The 18,796-nt window shown below is 49.3% G+C and overlaps 1 protein-coding gene across 2 annotated transcripts in view; it reads right to left on the bottom strand.

Moving 5' to 3' along the window:
* Window positions 1-18,530, bottom strand: part of LOC119919517 (cullin-associated NEDD8-dissociated protein 1-like) — a 33,339-nt gene extending 14,809 nt beyond the window's left edge. For both annotated transcript variants that reach the window (XM_038739985.1, XM_038739986.1), the window contains exons 1-5: window positions 18,208-18,530; window positions 8,509-8,652; window positions 4,385-4,536; window positions 1,869-1,992; window positions 399-655 (exon numbers count right to left, since the gene is read on the bottom strand). In XM_038739985.1, the coding sequence (XP_038595913.1) occupies window positions 399-655; window positions 1,869-1,992; window positions 4,385-4,536; window positions 8,509-8,652; window positions 18,208-18,272 (742 nt within the window). In that variant the 5' untranslated portion in view covers window positions 18,273-18,530. The remainder of the gene's footprint in view (window positions 1-398; window positions 656-1,868; window positions 1,993-4,384; window positions 4,537-8,508; window positions 8,653-18,207) is intronic.
* Window positions 18,531-18,796: the final 266 nt, after the last annotated feature.

The following is an 18,796-nucleotide window of genomic DNA, read 5'->3' as shown; positions in this document are numbered from 1 at the left end:
GCAAAATGGGGATTGAGACTGCGAGCCCCACATGGGACAGGGACTGTGTCCGACCCGATTTCCTTGGATCCACCCCAGCGCTTAGTACATAGTAAGCACTTAACAAATACCATTAAAAAAAACGACTAAGGTTGGTTACAGAGTTTGAAACTAAGACAGCTAGGCAGTGAACACGAGTTAGGCTTGATTGGGTCGACAGTCAGTACCCGTGGCTTTTCGTTCACGAACTGACCCTGACAGATCCCATGAAGGGTGACGCTCGAACTCTGTTTTCTGATAACTGTTGTGACTCACTAAATGTGGATGGCCATCTGGCCACACCTTCCTCCTCCCATCCTCTCCTGTGATCTCCGATTCCCCCCCGCCCCAACCCCTTACAACCTCCCTCCCGGTCCTACCGATGTGACAGCATGCCATCTTTCCAATGTTGGTGACACACTGGATGTAAGTTTTGATGGTAGACAAAGATCTGTGGCTCCTTATACCCATCAACAGGTGATCCATGAGGAAGGAGATGATATCCCCATTGCAGCTGTTGACGAGGTAGCCCAGGGCAATGATGGCTCTCTTCCGCAGAGTATTGTTGGGGTTGGTGAGCAGTGAGATCAGGCAGTGGAGGACAGGAATTTGGATGTTCAAGAGAGCTTTCCCCAACCTGTAGATGCACGAGGAGGGAGTTTCAGACTCAGAGCAGGTGTTCCCCACCCCCTTCACCCCCAATGCCCTGGCCCTTCCGAGCCCACAACATACATTGCTCTGCACCTGTCAGCAGAGAAGGAGGGAAATCATTCAAGCGGCATGCCACTAGGACATAGAGCTGTATGGAAAAGATGAATCAGCCAGAGCCAGGCCAAGAGGCCAAGATTGACAAGGCAAGATCAGGTGGTGAACCGAAGCCAGAAAACTCCCATGGGCACCCAGGGACATCTTCCTTTAAGGAATTTACCAGGCCCTCCATGCATTTTGCCCTCCCAGCTGCCACATCACACAAGGCTTCACAATCTGGAAAGCAGGGTGACTGATGTATGAAACAGCTCTCTGGCCACGATTCAGCAGAGAGAGCAGAAGCTGAGTCTAGGGTTCCTTATCTGCCCCTGGCAGCCCAAGAGGGGAGAGGGGCATAGCAAGGCACCAAGCCCAACACTGACATCAGGGCAACTATCAATGCCCTCAGTTTGGCTGTAATACGCGCTTTGGCACTCTGCGTTCTGGCTCAAATACAGTTAAGGAATGAGGGAACGGTCTTCTGACAATGCAAGCCTGTTGGGATAGGGCGTGGGACGGTGCTGGAGGAAATGACCCACAGAGAAGTTCCTTGGCCTGTCCATGGTCGCACTGAGAGGCAGAGTTAGATCTAAAACCTAAGTCTTCTTCTTATTCATTAGCTCGTACTGGGCTTGTCAGACAGGCTAGAGTACTAGACGTGATCAATATTGCTGATTTATGGAGCGGGGACTTTGGCTCCACTGGGGAGATGTCCACTAGCTCGTCAAAACTCAGCCTAGACGATGGGTGAATCCTGCCACTAATGGGCGGCAAAATGCCCACAGGATCTTCTCCTTGTCTCTCCTCTTGGCAGGGAGAAGTCTTCACATTCACAGCTTTCTCTGGCCACCTTAAGACTCTCCCTCCTACCTGGGTTCTGTCTTTCAATCACAACCACCTCAGCCCCCAAGAGGGACCCTCCCACCATTCTCAGTTCTCACAAAACCCAGCAGCTCCAGCTCCCTTCATTTGCAAGAGATCTCTGGCTCTGGAGACTCCCTCAAGGGGCAGGAAAGCAGCCAACCCCCAAAGTCCAGGAGTATTCTCCAGGCTTGCCTGAGCTTCTGCCCTTCACCTCCTTCCGGGATTTGAGCTATTCTTACCTGCTTAGTACCTGTGGCAGGATATCCAGAGCTTCTATCTGCACTGACACATCGTGATGCCGCTCAATAGCGTCCACGAGCTGAGTCGTGAGTCTCTGGAACACTTGGATCATTACAGGTGAGACTGCAATGCAGTTTGAGTTTGAAAGAAAGAAATGCAGCATTTGCTAATAATAATGATAATACTATCAATCAGATGTATTTATTGAGTGCTTACTGTGCACAGAGGACCGTACTAAGCACTTTGGAGAGTGCAATATAACAGAGTTGGTAGAAACACTCCCTGCCCACAATGAGCTTACCGTCTAGAGGGGCAGACAGACATAAATCATTAATAGAAATCAGTAAATTATGCATCTGTCCATAAGTGCTGAGAGGTTGAGGGTGGGGTGAATAAAGGGTGTAAATCCACATAAAAAGGTGACACAAAAGGGAGTGGGAGAGGAGGAAATGAAGGCTTAGTTGGGTGATGTGATTTTGATAAGGCTTTAAAGGCGAGGAGAGTGATCGTCTGTTGGATATGAAGGGAGAGGGAGTTCCAGGCCAGAGGCAGGACGTGGGCAAGGGGTCGGCGGCAAAACAGATCGAGGTACAGTGAGTAGGCTGGCATTAGGGGAGTGAAGTGTGCAGGCTGGGTTGTAGTAGGAAATCAGAGAGGTAAGATAGGAGGGGGCAAGGTGATCGAATGCTTTAAAGCCGATGGTAAGAAGGAGTTTCTGCTTGGTGCGGAGGTGGATGGAAAACTACCTCAGGCTCTTGAGGTGTGGGGAAACATGGACTGAACGTTTTTGTAGAGAAATGAGCTGGGCAGCAGAGTGAAGTATGGACTGCAGCGGGGAGAGACAGGAGGTCAGCAAGGAAGCTGAAAGAGTAATCGAGGTGAGATAGGATAAATGCTTGGATAAGTATAGTAGCAGTTTGGATGGAGAGAAGAGGACGGGTTTTAGCGACGTTGTGATGCTACCACATTAATTCAAGCACTTATCCTATCCTGCCTGGAATAACCCCACATCAAACAGAAACTCCTTGCCATTGGCTTTAAAGCACTTGATCCCCTTATCATTCATTCATTCATTCAATCGTATTTATTGAGCGCTTACTGTGTGCAGAGCACTGTACTAAGCGCTTGGGAAGTACAAGTAGGCAACATATAGAGATGGTCCCTACCCAACAGTGGGCTCACAGTCTAGAAGGGGGAGACAGAGAACAAAACAAAACATATTAACAAAATAAAATAAATAGAATAAATATGTACAAATAAAATAAATAGAGTAATAAATACGTACAAACATATATACATATATACAGGTGCTGTGGGGAGGGGAAGGAGGTAAGGTGGGGGGGATGGAGGAGGGCGGAGGGGGAGAGGAAGGCGGGGGCTCAGTCTGGGAAGGCCTCCTGGAGGAGGTGAGCTCTCAGTAGGGCCTTGAAGGGAGGAAGAGAGCTAGCTTGGCGGATGTGTGGAGGGAGGGCATTCCAGGCCAGGGGGATGACGTAGGCCGGGGTCGACGGTGGGACAGGCAAGAACAAGGCACGGTGAGGAGATTAGTGGCAGAGGAGTGGAGGGTGCAGGCTGGGCTGTAGAAGGAGAGAAGGGAGGTGAGGTAGGAGGAGGCGAGGTGATGGAGAGCCTTGAAGCCAAGGGTGAGGAGTGAGATTAGCGGCAGAGGAGCGGAGGGTGTGGGCTGGGCTGTAGAAGGAGAGAAGGGAGGTGAGGTAGGAGGGGGCAAGGTGATGGAGAGCCTTGAAGTCGAGGGTGAGGAGTTTATCCCCTCCTACCTCACCTCCCTGCTCTCCCACTACAATGAAGCCCATACACTTCGCTCCTCTAATGCTAACCTACTCCTTGTACCTCGAACTCTTCAATCTGGCCGCCCACCTCCGTTCTGCCACTGGCCTGGAACGCCCTCCCTCTTCATACCTGACAATTACTCTCCCTGCCTTCAGACCCTTATTGAAGGCACATCTCCTCCAAGAAGCCTTCCCTGACTAAGTCCTCATTTCCTCTTTTCCCACTCCCTTCTGTGTTGCCCTTCCACTTGGATTTGCTCCCTTTTATACACCCCTCCCTCAGCCCCACAGTACTTACTTATCAGTAATTTACAGTAGTTATTGGTAATTTATTTATTTATATTAATGCCCGTTTATCCCTTTAGACTGTAAGGTCTTTGTGGGAAGGAACATACTCTCCCAAGCGCTAAGTACAGTGCCCTGCACACAGGAAGTGCTCAATAAATACGATTGATTGATTGACCGACCCAAGACTGAAGTAAAGCAAGGTAAAGTAACTGTGGAGATTCCTTATTCACTACTGAAACATCTTAAAGCCCCAGGCGGTCATAACACGCTGTCACATGATCCGGAAAGTTATCATTCAAAAAAGCATGCATGGTTTAAATGTTCTTGGCTAATGATAGGAATGGTATTTATTGTGCACTTACTGAATGCACTGTACAAAGAAGGAAAGTCTTCCCCCTCTCCCCACAACTCACATACCCAAAGAGAGGACTGGTTACCTGTTAAAGAAGACAATTCTTTAATGACTTTTCCAAGGCTAATACCAGACATGTCCCGAAATTTATTGGTCCCAGTGAGCATATTGACACACAAAGTGTCCACGATGACCTCAACTTGAATCTCTTTCACTTTTTGCACCAGAAGGCACAAGCTGCAGAGAAGAGAGGAAAATACACTGTTCAAACACAACAAAAGATAGGCAGACACTTCAGGGGGTGAAAGGCCGCTGGAGAAAGGGTTGATTTTACAATCAATCAATCATATTTATTGAGTGCTTACTGTGTGCAGAGCACTGTACTAAGCGCTTGGGAAGTACAAGTTGGCAGCATATAGAGACAGTCCCTACCCAACAGTGGGCTCACAGTCTAGAAGGGGGAGACAGAGAACAAAACCAAACATATTAACAAAATAAAATAAATAGAATAGATATGTACAAGTAAAATAAATGAATAAATAGAGTAATAAATATGTACAAACATATATACATATATACAGGTGCTGTGGGGAAGGGAAGGAGGTAAGGTGGGGGGGATGGAGAGGGAGAGGAAGGAGGGGGCTCAGTCTGGGAAGGCATCCTGGAGGAGGTGAACTCTCAGTAGGGCCTTGAAGGGAGGAAGAGAGCTAGCTTGGCGGATGTGGGGAGGGAGGGCATTCAGGGCCAGGGGGATGACGGCGGGACAGGCGAGAACGAGACACGGTGAGGAGATTAGCGGCAGTGGAGCGGAGGGTGTGGGCTGGGCTGTAGAAGGAGAGAAGGGAGGTGAGGTAGGAGGGGGCGAGGTGATGGAGAGCCTTGAAGCCCAGGGTGAGGAGTTTCTGCCTGATGCATAGGTTGATTGGTAGCCACTGGAGATTTTTGAGGAGGGGAGTAACATGCCCAGAGCATTTCTGGACAAAGACAATCCGGGCAGCAGTGTGAAGTATGGATTGAAGTGGGGAGAGACAAGAGGATGGGAGATCGGAGAGGAGGCTGATACTGTAGTCCAGACGGGATAGGATGAGAGCTTGAACGAGCAGGGTAGCAGTTTGGATGGAGAGGAAAGGGTGGATCTTGGCAATGTTGTGGAGCTGAGACTGGCAGGTTTTGGTGATGGCTTGGATGTGAGGGGTGAACAAGAGAGCGGAATCGAGGATGACACCAAGGTTGCGGGCTTGTGAGACGGGAAGGATGGTAGTGCCGTCAACAGTGATGGGACAGTCAGGGAGAGGGCAGGGTTTGGGAGGGAAGACAAGGAGTTCAGTCTTGGACATGTTGAGTTTTAGGTGGCAGGCAGACATCCAGATGGAGATGTCCTGAAGGCAGGAGGAGATGCGAGCCTGGAGGGAGGGGGAGAGAGCAGGGGCAGAGATGTAGATTTGGGTGTCATCAGTGTAGAGATGATAGTCGAAGCCATGGGAGTGAATGGGGTCACCAAGGGAGTGAGTGTAGATCGAGAACAGAAGGGGAACAAGAACTGAACCTTGAGGAACCCCCACAGTAAGGGGATGGGCGGGGGAGGAGGAGCCTGCAAAAGAGACTGAGAATGAACGACCGGAGAGATAAGAGGAGAACCAGGAGAGGACGGAGTCTGTGAAGCCAAGGTTGGATAGCGTGTTGAGGAGAAGGGGGTGGTCCACAGTGTCGAAGGCAGCTGAGAGGTCGAGGAGGATTAGGACAGAGTATGAGCCATTGGATTTGGCAAGCAGGAGGTCATTGGTGACCTTTGAGAGGGCAGTTTCTGTGGAATGTAGGGGACGGAAGCCAGACTGGAGGGGGTCGAGGAGAGAGTTGGTGTTGAGGAATTCGAGGCAGTGCGTGTAGACGACTGGTTCAAGGAGTTTCGAAAGGAATGGTAGGAGGGAGATGGGGCGATAACTAGAAGATGAGGTGGGGTCAAGAGAGGGTTTTTTTAGAATGGGAGAGACATGGGCATGTTTGAAGGCAGAGGGGAAGGAACCAGTGGAGAGTGAACGGTTGAAGATGGAAGTTAAGGAGGGGAGAAGGGACGGAGTGAGAGATTTTATGAGATGAGAGGGAATGGGGTCAGAAGCACAGGTGGCCGGAGTAGCACTTGAGAGGAGGGAGGAGAGCTCCTCTGAGGATACTGCTGGGAAGGATGGGAGAGTAGCAGAGAGTGTTGAGAGCCAGGAGGTTGGAGAAGGGGGGGAAGTGACTTTGGGGAGGTCGGACCTGATGGATTTAATTTTGTTAATGAAGTAGGAGGCCAGATCGTTGGGGGTGAGGGAAGGAGGAGGGGGAGGAACCGGGGGCCTGAGAAGGGAGTTGAACGTACGGAAGAGCTGGCGGGGGTGATGGGCATGGGTGTCAATAAGGGAGGAGAAATAGTTTTGTCTGGCAGAGGAGAGGGCTGAGTTAAGGCAGGAAAGGATAAACGTGAAGTGAACGAGGTTGGCATGGTGTTTAGACTTTCGCCAGCAGCGTTCGGCAGCTCGAGCATAAGAGCGAAGGAGGCAGACAGTGGCAGTGATCCAGGCCTGTGGGTTAGTGGTACGAGAGCAGTGAAGGGAAAGGGGAGTGAGTGAGTCTAGCTGAGTAGAAAGGGTAGAGTTGAGAGCAGTAATCTGATCATCAGGATACAGGAACTTAGCTGAGAATGTCAAATGAGATTACAATTTTACATATGAAAATTCTTGCCCCTTATCAGTCCCTGTTTATCTGGACCTCAAGCTAAACCCTGAAGAGTCGATTTGGTTGTGAGTATTATATTTGGGGGTGAGAACTACATTTTTCTCCACATGAGGAAACAGGCTCAGAAAGGTTGAGTTGCAGCACAGTAGTGGGAGTGAGACTTTCTGAGTAGCTTCCTGGCAGCCAATTTGCTCAGAAAGTGAGGCTGTTACTCCCTCTTGATTTCACCATCAGACTACCTCAAGCTGGAGAACAAAGAAGCACGTGTGAGCACGGGGTAAGAAAGTGAACACCTGACCTGAAGGAATTATCTTTGCTGGGAAACAGAGGGATAGAAAAAACACGCAAGCGACAGTGCAAGCAGAATGGCAAAGAGACAGTAAAGAGAGAACAGAGAAAAGAGCTAAATTAAAGGAATCAAAAAATTCAGCAGGGCAAAGCCAAGTTAGAAAGAAATGAGGAGAACTAGGGCAGCTACAGCCGAAGATGGAGAACACAAGAGGAATAAATCTAAAAGGCCTTTGGTAAAGAAGGTCCCAGCTCAACTTCCTTACAATACTTTCCTGTACTGCTTGGGGTTTTCGATGGAGATTTCTACTGCTTTCTGTGCCTGGGACTGGAACCTAAATGAATACCCCACTCTAGGATCACAATGCTGGATACTTAACGGACAGTGCATTGAGGCTTCAATCAACCAGCGGTATGTATTGAGTACTTACTGTGTGCACTTAGGAGAGTACAATATATTTTCTGAAATTTAAAGTTGAAGATCTGGAAACTTAAACTACACACCCTCCCCTACATCAGATAGTGTAAAGCAGTAGGGCCAACTTGATAAGTAGATTGTTGCCAACTTGTACTTCCCAAGTGCTTAGTACAGTGCTCTGCACACAGTAAGCGCTCAATAAATACGATCGAATGGAATGGAATAGGGCCACGCTGGGGTCCTTTTGACTCCTGGTGAACATCCAGTGTGACTCTCCATCCTCTTGCTAATGTACCCCTGGCCTGGTTTCACCCCTACCCATGACAAGTCCCCCTCCAGGCCAGGTTTGTCTTCCCACCACCACCTCTCTAAAACTAACTTGCTTCCCCACCCCCACTCACTCATATTTTTAAAATGAAGTATTAAAAAGGTGTGCTTTGGAAGCCGCTGTTTAAAATGAGAGGGTGGTGTGCATCAGCTGGGGGGTTGGGTAGGGGTGTGTGTGTATAGGTTATTTGTGTCTTTTGACTCTTGTGATGATGATCTTTCATGGCTCCCAGGGTTAGATTTATTCCCATCTATGACCGTAACCTCCCTCCTCTCCTCCCGCCCCCACCCCCGACCCCTGACCTTGGTTTAGGCCTGTTTTCCCTTCCCAGATCCAGTGATTCTGGTCTTCACTCTACAAGGCAAGGACTCAGATGGGGTTCTGAGAATGAGGTACGGAATTCTTCCAAAAGGAACCATGAGCAACACTCACAAGATGGCCTTAGTGCTGCAGTTCTTACCACGTTACTGCCAGAGTCTGGACCGATGCATTTTGATCTTGCGTCAGCATTGGGACCATCGTCACCATTTTTTTGGTTGTATTTTCGTCCATCATAACGCAGTCTTTCTTTAGCATCATTATCAGATCGTAGGTGGCCATGAACCTGAAATGACAAGAATAGGCCATAGTAGGACCAGGTGAGCCAGACCAGGGAAGGCCAACAAGAATGGAGAAAGTGCAATCGATCAATCAGTCAATCAGTGGTATTTTTCAAGTGCTTAATTCATTCATTCATTCAATCGTATTTATTGAGCGCTTACTGTGAGCACAGCACTGTGCTAAGCACTTGGGAGAGTTCGCTACAACAGAGTTGGTAGACATGTTCCCTGCTCGCAACAAGCTTACAGTCTAAGTGGGGGAGATGGACAATAATATAAATAAACAATTTAGAATTAATAGATTGATCACTTGCTGAGCACTTGCAGCCCTGACTACAGGCACTGTGTACCAGGGAAAGATTTATTCTGAGTTTTCCTTCCTTTTTTTCTGGTCTTTCATTATCAGTGAGCATCTTTCTCTCCCTCCTTGCCCCATCTAACAGGGAGCAGTGAAGGAGCCATAAAAGGAAAAGGCCTGCTTTGTTTCCATTTACCATGTAACTTCTAGAGGTGATTTTGGCTGAGCTGGATTAGATGAGGTCCACCCCAGAGGCAGAGGGAAGAGTGCAAAATGTTTTCTTCGGGTCCTTGCTGGGTTAACAATTCTAGGATTTGCTTTGTTTGCCTGTGGGATTCACGGAAGGGTCAGGGATTACCTCCCATTCCATCGACTTTGTCATTTCATCGAAAAGGAAGCTGAGGCCCAGTGCAGCACGGAATAGCAATGCGGTCCAGTCTTAGAGGGAATCGGGCAGAGCTGGGCCTTGGACTATATTCCCCACTTGGACCCTACAGCCTTTACCAAGAGGCTGCATTTCAGAAACCCAGCCCCAGAAGAGAGGCTCAATGGAGACTCTCCAAACCCTAGCTTCCTTCAAGCAGAGTCCCACTTCTCAGCGAGGCTGAATTGAGTGCTCACTAGCCCACCGCCTCCCTGGACAGCAACACTGCTCCCCGCACGGCACACTTTCTTCTCTCCTTGCGATTGTTTCCTTAGTTCAGCTTTTGCTGGCCTGGAAGAAATAGACCTGGACCTGGGTTACCATCCAAGTGCTCCATACGTAGGGCTCAGTGTCAGCTAGAATCCCCAAGTCCTTTCAAGCATCCATTGGCTCCAGCCTCCTATAGATCCCAGGAGATCCATAAAGGGATTCAGAGGGGCTGTGGGGCCCAGCAGTCTCATATTTCCTCCTGCCTTCAAGACATTTCTACTTGGATGTCCTCCCGACACCTCAAACTTAACATATCCAAAACAGAATTCATCCTTCCATCCAAACCCCATCCTCCCCTTTCTTTCCCATTACTATAGACAACATCACTATCCTCTCTCTCTCCCAAATCCATAAACTTGGTGTTATCCTCGACTCCTCTCATTCATTCAACCCACATATTCATTCTGTTACTAAATCCTGTCGGCTCCACCTCCATAACATTAACAAAATTTGCCCGTTCCTCTCCACCCAGGCTGCTGCTATGCTGAACTTACTACATAGTATGCTACTACGCTTATTTTGTTATCAAGCAAAAAACTCCTCACTCTCAGCTTCAAGGCTCTCCATCACCTCACCCCCTCCTACCTAACCTCCCTTCTCTCCTTCTACAGCCCAGCCCACACCCTCCGCTCCTCTACCGCTCACCTCCTCACTGTACCTCGTTCTCGCCTGTCCCAACATCAACCCCCGGCCCACATCCTTCCCCTGGCCTGGAATGCCCTCCCTCCACACATCTGCCAAACTAGCTCTCTTCTTCCCTTCAAAGCCCTATTGAGAGCTCACCTCCTCCAGGAGGCCTTCCCAGACTGAGCCCCCTTTTTCCTCTCCTCCTCCCCATCCCCCCTGCCCTACCTCCTTCCCCTTCCCACAGCACTTGTATATATTTGTACAGATTTATTACTCTATTTATTTTACTTGTACATATTTACTATTCTATTTCTTTTGTTAATGATGTGCATATTGCTGTAATTCTATTTGACTGTTTTGACACCCGTCTACATGTTTTGTTTTGTTGTCTGTCTCCCCCTTCTAGACTGTGATCCTGTTGTTGGGTAGGGACCATCTCTATATGTTGCCAACTTGTACTTCCCAAGCACTTAGGACAGTGCTCTGCACACAGTAAGTGCTCAATAAATACTATTGAATGAATGAATGATCCAAGCACTTATAATAATGGCATTTATTAAGTGCTTACTATGTGCAAAGCACTGTTCTAAGAGCTGGACTGATCCCACCTTGACTACTGCATCAGCCTCTGGACTGACCTCCCAGCCTCCTTCACTCTGCTGCCCGGATCATTTTTCTAAAAACTGTTCAGCCCACATCTCCCCACTCAAGAACCTTCAGTGGTTGCCCATCCACCTCCGCATAAGACAAAACCTCCTTGCAACTGGGTTTAAAACACCCAAGCAGCTCACCCGCTCCTTCCTTACCTTGCTGATTTCATACTACACTCAGCCCACACACTTTGCCTTTCTAACGACAACCTACTTGCTACCTCAATCTCACCTGCCTCCCAGTGTAGCCTAGTGGAAAGAGCACGGGTCTGGGAGTCACCTTCAAAGCCTTATTAAAATCCCATCTCCTCCAAGAGGCCTTCCCTGACTAAGCCCTCATTACCCCTGCTCCCTCTCCCTTCTGCACTTGGATCTGTGAACCCTTTAAGCACCTGTTATTCACCCCACCCTCTCTCCACCTCCAGCACTTATGTACATAGCCGCAATTTATTGTAATGTCTATCTGGACTGTAAGTTCCTTGTGGGCAGGGAGCATGACTATGGACTCTGTTGTACTGTACTCTCCCAAGTGCTTAGTGCAGTGCTCTGCACACGGTAAGCACTCAATAAATACTATTGCTTGATTGATTGGCGCAGGAAAGGGAAGACTTCAAAAAGTGTGAAAAAATCACACTTACCCCCTTCAAAGCCCTACTGAAGGCTCACCTCCTGCAGGAGGTGTTCCCAGACTAAGCCCCCCTTTTCCTCTGCTCCGACTTGCTCCCTTTGCTCTACCCCCCTCCTCGCCCCACAGCACTTGTGTATATATTTACATATTTATAACTCTATTTATACTAATGATGTGTATATATCTATAATTCTATGTATTTACGTTGATGCTATTGATGCCTGTTTACTTGTTTTGATGTCTCCCCCCTTCTAGACTGTGAGCCCGTTGTGGGTAGGGATGTTCTCTATTTGTTCCTGAATTGTACTTTCCAAGTGCTTGGTACAGTGCTCTGTACACAGTAAGCACTCAATAAATACGACTGAATGAAATACGATTCAATGAAGACTCAATGATTGTGAGGTAAAGGAGTAAGAAGACTTGTGAGGACTTCTTACTTCAGAACAGGGGTCGGCAACCTATGGCCCTCAGGCTACATTGGGAGCTTCTTGGAGCCAAATGTGGCCCTTGAGTAGGGCCTTGGGCTACAGGGAAGCTGCTGCCAAACACCCCACAATGCATGGGGCTGCTATCACGCACCAAACCACAGCTGCAATGTACCTGAAAAGCTGCGGGATGGCTGGGCTCTGTCCAGACCGTTCTTACTGGAGGACGAAGAGAGGCAGCAACAGGTAGCCCACCAAGGGTCACCCGTTGGACAGTGCAGCTTGGTGCCAACCCCCAGGAAGCCAGGGACACAGTCGCCTGCCTTGGAGACTCCCAGGAGGCTAGACCCATGCCACTTGGGCCTCCCACACAATGCCACACAGACAGGGTAATCCTGTTTTGTTTTGCCCAGGGAGGGAGTTCCTGCCCCTCACATCAGGGGAGGAAGAGGAATACCTAGCCAAAACCCACTTCTGGCTGTGGGGGCAGAGAAGAGCAGGACCCCCACCCCAAACCCTCTCTCCAGAGATCTTACTGAAGCCCCCTGGGTTAGGGTGAGGGATTCATTCATTCATTCAATCATTTATTGAGCACTTACTGTGTGGAAAGCACTGTATTAAGCGCTTGGGAGAGTACAAAATAACAATAAACAGACACACTCCCTGCCCACAATGAGCTTACAGTCTAGCGGGGGAGACAGACATTAGTATAAATAAATAAGTTACAGATATGTACATAAGTGCTGTGGGGCTGGGAGAGGGGATGAATTAAGGAAAAAGTCAGGGTGATGCAGAAGGAAGTGGGAGAAGTGGAAAGGAGGGCTTAGTCAGGGAAGGCCTCTCGGAGGAGATGTGCCTTCAATAAGGCTTTGAAGGGTGGGGGGAGAGTGATTGTCTTCATATATGAGGAGGGAGGGCTTTCCAGGCCAGCGGGAGGATATAGGCGAGAGGTGGGTGGTGAGATAGATGAGATGGAGACACAGTGAGAAGGTTAGCATTAGAGGAGGGAAGTGTGCTGGGTTGTAGTAGGAGACTAGGGAGGTGAGCTAGGAAGGGACAAGATGATTGAGTGCTTTAAAGCCAACGGTGAGGAGTTTTTGTTTGATGCAGAGGTGGATGGGCAACCACTGGAGTTTCTTGAGGAATGGGGAGACATCCAGTGCTTAGAACAGTGCTTGGCACATAGTACGCATTTAACAAATACCATCATTATTATGTCCTGAACGTTTTTAAGAAAAATGTTCCAAGCAGCAGAGTGAAATATGGACTGCAGTGGAGAGAGACAGGAAGCAGGGAGGTCAGCAAGGAGGCTGATACAGTAATCCAGGTAGGATAGGATAAGAGGCTGGATTAACGTGGTAGCAGCATGGTTTAGTGGAATGAGCATGGGTTTAGGAGTCAGATGTCATGGGTTGTAATCCCGGCCACCTGTCAGCTGTGTGACTTTGGGCAAGTCACTTAACTTCTTGGTGCCTCAGTTACCTCATCTGTAAAATGGGGATTAAGACTGTGAGCCCTGCGTGGGACAACCTGATTACCCTGTATCTACCCCAGTGCTTAAAACACTGCTCGGGACATAGTAAGCACTTAACAAATGCTGTCATTATTATTATTATTACTAGATCAATGAAGAGATAAGGGAGCGAGTGAATTAAGTGGAGAGGGTGGTGTTGAGAACATCAATTTGGTCATCAAGGGAAGGTAGTTTGGATATGGAGGCTAAATTGGGCATGATGAGTTGAAAAAACTGGATGGGGTCAAAAGATTGGAGGTCTCTGTAGGGGAACAGTACAGATTTACGGGGAGGAGATGTGTGGGAGAGAAGGCAGGTGAGGAGATTGTGGCCAGAAAGACGGATTTCAGAGTTGGTGAAGGAAGAGACTGTGCAGTGGCTAGAGATGATGGGCTCGAGTGTGTGTCCAAGTTGGTGAGTGGGTGAGGTGGGGTGGAGCAGGTCAGTGGCGTTGAGGAGTGATAGTCATCAGGAACATCTATGTGGATATTGAAGTCCCTGAGGATTAATGTGGGCATGGAGAAAGAGAGAAGGAGGGTAAGAAAGGGATCAAAATGGTTAAAGAAGTTGGAGGTGGGACCTGGGGGTCGGTAGATGGCCGATACTAGAATCTGGAGTAGGTGGTAGAGACGGATGATATGGGCTTCAAAGGAAATGAAAGAGAGGGATGGGGGAGGTGGAATGGTGCGAAAGCAGAACTGGGGCATGAGAAGGAAGCTGACAACTCCTTTCCCACTGAGTCTGGGGGAGTGGGAGATGAGTCCCCCTCTGGAGAGAGAAGCAGGGAAGAGCCAGAGTTCAGTGACAGCGAGGAGGCAGAGTAATTGGGTCAGGAACAGGTCAAGGATGAAGGGAAGCTTCCCCAAGTTGGAGTGGGCATTTCACAGGCCGCACTTGGTTGAGGCCAAGGAGGGGACAGCACGAGGGGTGGGGAGGAGTTGGATGGGAATGAGTTGACAGGGGCCAGTGCAGGGGGAGGGGGATGAGGGATGGCGCTGCGACAGGGATGCGCAAGAGGTGGGGAGGGGTTGAGGGGAGGAGGGATGTGGGCCCGGGTTGTGAGGGAGGAGTTATACCACTGCTGCCCAAGCCCAGCTGCATGGGCACTGCCCTCTAGCATTCCTGGCGTAAGGGAGACAGGCAATACACTAAACTCCACCCATGCCAGCCCACCTTACCCCCCTCCGTCTCTTCACCCCTTTCCCCCAGGCTTGGTTTCAGACATTTAGCCAGCCCCTCCCATTCTGTGTGACATGATTACATTATGCTCTATGCAGCACCCTCAGAACAGAGCACATGTCATACGGAAGTCTGCTTGAATCACCAACCTAGGGTATTTCTCTGGAGAGACACCCTAGCCCATCCCTTCACTTGCTCTAGGGTCTTTGCACATAACTCCCATTTCCCTGGGTTCACGCAAGTGCTGCTTCCAACTCGGGCAGCAGGAAGCTGGGCACTTTGAAATTTTCAACCCTAGCCATGCCACATACTGCACATGACTCTGGTGCAGCCTGATCATTCCTGCCTCTTTCCTGGCTGCTGAGGTGAGGAGAACCCCCTAGTGGGAGTGGTGACTGTAAACTCGTAGTGGGCAGGGAACGTGCCCACCGTGTTGTACTCGCCCAAGTGCTGAGAACAGTGTTCTGCACACAGCAAGTGTTCGATACATACCATTGATTGATTAATTGGGGAATCGTTCTGTGCACCTCTCCCCACTCCTCAAAAACCTTCAATGGTTGCCCATCCCCCTCTGCATCAAAGAGAATAATAATTACGGTACTTGTTAAGCGCTTACTGTGTGCCAAGCACTGTTCTAAGCACCGGGGTAGATATAAGCTAATCAAGTCCCTGTCCCACATGGGGCTCACACTCTTAATACCAGTTTTACAGAAAGTCCTTACCAACTGCTCTAAGGCACTCAATCCCTCTCCTTTATTTTGCTCATCTCCTATAACCCAGCACACTCACTTTGCTCCTCTAACACTAACCTACTGGAACGCCCTACACCTGCATATCTAGACTACCACTCCCCTCATCTTCAAAGTCCTACTAAAATCATATTCCCCACAGGAAGCCTCGCCTGACTAACCTCTCATTTCCCCACCCCATTCGCCCTCCCCTCTGCGATGCTTAAGCACTTTGGTCTGTGCCCCTTGAGTACTTTGATACCCACATCACTCCCAGTGCACTGATGTACATGTCCTCATATGCTGCTGCTCTCCTTATCTCTAATTTACTCTGTTGTCTATCTCTCCAACTAGATTTTAGGTTCCTTGAGGGCAGGAACCATGTCAACGAACTCAGTGGTATTGTACTCTCCCAAGAATTTAGTACAATGCTCTGCACACAGTAAGCACTTATGAAATACCATTGATTGATTGATTGGGATGTGTACGTGTGTGTGTGTGGGGGGGGGCAGAATAGGATCCACTTAATGGACCTATTTCTTAAAATAAAAAACAAAAAACCCTGCAGAGATATCTTTACTTCAAGGGGGAGGTAGCATGGTCTAGTGGAAAAAGCACGGGTCTGGGAGTCAGAGGACCTGGGTTCTAATCCTGGCTCTGCCATTTATCTGCTGTGTGACCTTGGGCAAGTCACTTAATGTCTCTGTGCCTCAGTTCCCTCATCTGTAAAATGGGGATTAAGACCGTGAGCCCTAATGTGGGACAGAGACTGTGCCCAACCCAATTATCTGGGATTTACCCCAGCGCTTAGAATATTGCCTGGTGCATAGTAAGCGCTTGACAAATACCATTATTATTATTATTATTATTAATCCCAGCTCTGCCACTTGTCTGCTGTGACCTTGGGCAAGTCACTTAACTTTTCTGTGCCTGTTTCCTCAACTGTAAAATGGGGATTCAACACCTGTTCTTCTTCCTACTTAGACATGTGAGCCTCATGTGGGACAGGATGGTGTCTGACCTGATTAACCTGTATCTATCCCAGTGCTTAGAACAGTGCTTGATACATAGTAAACACTTAACAAATAGCATCATCATTAATTATTATTAAGGTGCAGGCAGAGAAATGTTAGGGGAGGAACTTGTCCAAGTCCCGGCTGCTCCAGCTTTGACCCAACGCACCGGGGCTGTTGGTGGGGGAACTGAGTTGCAGATGTCTCACTGGGCCTGGATGCACCTCAAGGCTGGGAGTAGACAGGTGCCGGTGGCTGGGAGCTTGGAGCAGGGAGCAACTGGGAAGAAAGTTTCCTAGCTATTGGTGGTGGTGGCCATTTTGTAAATTGGAGAGGGCTGAAAAGCTGCAGAGCCCCAAGGCAGGTATCCTTATCTTACCAGTTTGGAGCTGCCACGGCCCACAACCCTTCGGGGCCTGGCCTCATCTCCAGCGCCTACATCTGCGAGAGTCAGGGACAAGGCCAGCGGAGCCCACCCCGTGGTTTGTTCACCCCTAATATCTCTTCCTGCGCATGCTAGGCCTTCCTAGGTGTAGCAAGAGCCGACGTAGCTCCTCTCCTGGGATGGTGAGAGGTGAGTCAGGTCCATGGCCCTCTCCCCATCCCTCCCCTGAATGAAGCAGCTCCCTTCACTACCCCCTCCCCAAATCAAGCAACTCCCCACTGCCCCTGGGTGCCTAAAAGAAAAAGCCAGACTTTTTTTTTGGGGGGGGGGGGGGGGCAGGGGATTCCTTTATTTCAGGATATATAGGTGTGAATGTGTGTTACGTATGCAATGGAGGGAGGTGGGGAGGCAGCGACTCTGCGTGTGTCGGCCATGTTGATGCCGTCTCTGGTACGGATGCCATCTTGAATGTCCCAAGCAGTGACCATCATGGAAGTATCAGGAGGCACACGCTGCACTTCCACATGCTGGCCTGAAGTGACCACTTACCGTCTGAAGCCTCATTTCCCCTTTCCTGCTGGCGGTTATAGCTTTTGCTCCGAAGCGGCCATGTGGCATAATGACATCAGCGATTTGCCCCGTGGGCAGTGTCATGTAATGACATAATGTATCACGATGGGAGCTCATAAAATCTGATTGGCTCTTTGCAAACTGACTGCTCAAAAGTTCCATTTGGCTCTCCCCCGGACCCCTTTCCTCCCCCCACAAAAATACATATAGAGATAACACTATAGCCCCAAGTATATGCTTGGATAACCCCGAACTCCAGGGATTTGCAGGAAATGTCATTAGGCACCTGTAAGAGGCACATAACTGTTCCCATCTAGGAGGCAAAACTCAAAGGACCTGAAGAAGATTCCAAAGCTCCAGAGGAACAAGAAATCTCCAACTTCAGAGGAAAAAGTTGAAGATTCTGAAAGAAGCTTCAAAAGCTTATCCGGAAGAAAAAAAAAATAGTTTGAGGAAAAAACTTAACCTCTGAGGAAAAAGCTGAAACTACCAAAGAAGTTCCTGAAGCTTTTTCTGAAGAAAAAAAAACTTAGGGAAAACCTCCCAAAATAACGAATAATAACATTAATAATTATTTATTAATTATAACTAACAGTAATGAGGAAAAAGATAAGGTTCTGAAGGATCAAATGAATGAATGAAGAAAAAAAGTTAACTTCTGGGGAAAAAGTTGAAGCTCCTGAGGGCCAACCACTGAGTTCCTCAAATAAAAATGAAAATTCTTGAGGAAAAACCAGGGCTTTCTGATTCCCACTTTGCATTTTCCCAAGAAGGGTGGAGAACTAAATTGGGGGGTACCGGGGATGTGTGTATGGGAGGGGAGAGGTGTTGGGAGGACAACTGCTCTTACCTTAAATCCTTGTCAGCGGACTCCATCTTCTCCAGCAGGTTCTGGATTAAGGGCGGGGCGTTCATTTTTCTGCCCACGGATGTTCCTTCGAGCTGGCTGATTCGTCAGAGTCGTCGGGGGCTTGAGGAGGGCGGGGGGAAGCGATGGCAGGGCCGTTGAGGCGACTTGGGGGGGCCGAGGCCTCAACACCCCAAGTCGGGGCAGTTCCTGGCAAAGGCAGGGGAAACGGCCCGTCGCAAGGGCTTCTGGGCGTCTTCCCTTCCCAGCCACTCAGGGTTGAGAGAACGACGGCGGGCGGCGCGCGACCTGAAACGGCGCCTCCCCGCTGGGCACGAGCCGCCCCCCTCGTGTCAAGATGCTCTAGCCGCACCTCCAAAAAACCTTCAGGGAGGGAAGCCAGGAGAGGGAGAAGACGAGGACAAAAGAGTCGAGGCGGAGGGGGCAAGAGGAATGGTCAAAGGAGATGGGAGATCAAGCAGGATAAGGGGGAGTAGGAAAGGACAGGGTAGAGGTAGGAGAGGGGTGGGGGAAGAAAGGGGTGGGGGGGGGGGCTGCCCTGCCTCTCCTCACCACCCACTTTATCTTAGGC

This window comes from Tachyglossus aculeatus, chromosome X1, assembly GCF_015852505.1.
Source record: "Tachyglossus aculeatus isolate mTacAcu1 chromosome X1, mTacAcu1.pri, whole genome shotgun sequence".
Classification (NCBI taxonomy): domain Eukaryota; kingdom Metazoa; phylum Chordata; class Mammalia; order Monotremata; family Tachyglossidae; genus Tachyglossus; species Tachyglossus aculeatus.
The sequence above is the reverse complement of the archived record's forward strand: the minus strand, read 5'-3'. Positions and strand labels throughout refer to the sequence as shown.